The sequence below is a fragment of the Apis dorsata genome, unplaced genomic scaffold (assembly GCF_000469605.1).
Source record: "Apis dorsata unplaced genomic scaffold, Apis dorsata 1.3 scaffold_21, whole genome shotgun sequence".
Classification (NCBI taxonomy): domain Eukaryota; kingdom Metazoa; phylum Arthropoda; class Insecta; order Hymenoptera; family Apidae; genus Apis; species Apis dorsata.
The window spans coordinates 94,350-96,216 of NW_006263323.1; the positions used below are offsets into that span (position 1 = coordinate 94,350).

Genomic DNA, 1,867 nt, shown 5'->3' on the forward strand with positions numbered 1-1,867 from the left:
GTACAATATATTTATATAGAATAATTTGTTAAAAAATGGTGGAATAACATAAATTTTTACTATTTGCTAGATAGAAGGATTAAATGGACGATTACCTAATTTAGATCTTTTTAATTTGGCACAAAATATGATAACTAAAGAAGGAATTCGGCAATCGTTTCAAAGACGTTTTGATGTTAAATATAAAAACAAATTTAAAAATTGGTGGTATCATTTTAATACTCTTCTGATGATGATCACAAGTCAAGCTACTGGAATTCCAACAGGAAATCATGGATTATTCCATAGGTATTTAAAAAATAATAAATATAAAAAATCATAAAAAGATAAATTATTGTACTTTTTAATTAAAAAGATTATTAAAAAAGATTATTGCAATTTTAATTTATTAATTATATTTAATATTTTAATTATTATGACTTTTCTTAATAAAATTTATTTAATAATTTTTTTTGAATGGTTATTATAGATTTGGTATTGAAGCAATTACTTTAGAAGGTTTTGAAAAAGCTGGTCACCAAAGTTCTGATGGAAATTTTTATCAAGTTGGTCGTATTGTAGAAAGTATTATACGATCATTAAATAATTTGTTAGAACGTTTTCACCAATCTTATTTCTTTTATTTACTTCCATCAACTGATACTTATATTTCTATTGGTAAATAAACAATAATAATTATATAATAAAATAAAAATTTACACTGAAATTCTAATTTATCTTTGTTAATAAAAAATATTAGTAAGAAATTATTTAAAAATTTATAAATTACTTCAAAAATAGAAAATTTTTAAATAATTTTAAATAATAATTTTTTAGATGTAATTGTAAAAAATTTGTTATATATTTATTTAAAAATTATTTAAAAGCTTATTATATATTTAGTAAATGAAATATAAATAATTAACATTTAAAAAATATTTTAGGGCTTTATATAAGATCTTTAGTTTTAATTATTGCTGGAATATTTATAAAAGCTTTTTCAATGTGGCAAAGACTTCAAATATCTAATTCTGTAGAAGATAAAAAAATTCCTATTGTTAAGCAATCAAAGGTTTGTTTTTGTAATTATATTATTAATTTATATTTACAAAATTATATTAATATATATTTACAAAACTAATTATTTATTGAAAGTTGTATTATAAAGAAAAAAAAGAATAGAATAAAATAATTTATTAATAATAATGATAAGTATAGTTCAATACTCGTAATATTATGCTTTTATATTTCAATTTTTATAAATATATATTTTATAGGATGGATTAGATATTGGTGTTATTACATCAGAAATATTATGGGTTCATATTTGTGGAATTATGATTACAACATCCCCAGTTATATTTACTTATTTTGGCAGAGAAATGAATTTTCGTACAGAAGATTCTATATATTTTGGTTTCATGGCTATAACTATTTTAACATTAATATGGCCTTTGTATTGCAAACGGTAATTTTAATATTGATTAATTATTGTATATATATCATATTATATTTTGATAAATTTTTATTTTTAGACAAATGAAGTATAAAAATGCAGTTTTAATTTGTGTAATTGCATTAGTAGAATTAGGTACAATATTAATGTGTATAGCAATGCATAATTTTTCTCTAGCACTTCTTGTGGCTGTAATTTATGTACCTATTATTTTATCAATAACACCAAAACAAAACTTCACAAAGTAAGTAAGTTCTACCTTGAAAATAGTTTTTTGATTATATTAAAATTGTTTATTATTATTTTATATTTTTAATTATATTAATTATATAATTAATTATATATTTAATTATTTAATTAATTATATTTAATTATATTAATACTTATATTTTATTTAATTATTATAATAAAATTACTTTTATATATTTGTTG

The 1,867-nt window shown here is 18.3% G+C and overlaps 1 protein-coding gene across 1 annotated transcript in view; it reads left to right on the top strand.

Moving 5' to 3' along the window:
• Positions 1 to 1,712, top strand: part of LOC102675623 (glycosylphosphatidylinositol anchor attachment 1 protein) — a 3,565-nt gene extending 1,853 nt beyond the window's left edge. The window contains exons 5-9 of the mRNA XM_031510109.1: positions 71 to 288; positions 470 to 657; positions 924 to 1,051; positions 1,257 to 1,447; positions 1,515 to 1,712. Coding sequence (XP_031365969.1) covers positions 71 to 288; positions 470 to 657; positions 924 to 1,051; positions 1,257 to 1,447; positions 1,515 to 1,683 — 894 coding nt within the window. The 3' untranslated portion in view covers positions 1,684 to 1,712. The remainder of the gene's footprint in view (positions 1 to 70; positions 289 to 469; positions 658 to 923; positions 1,052 to 1,256; positions 1,448 to 1,514) is intronic.
• The last annotated feature ends 155 nt before the right edge of the window (positions 1,713 to 1,867 follow it).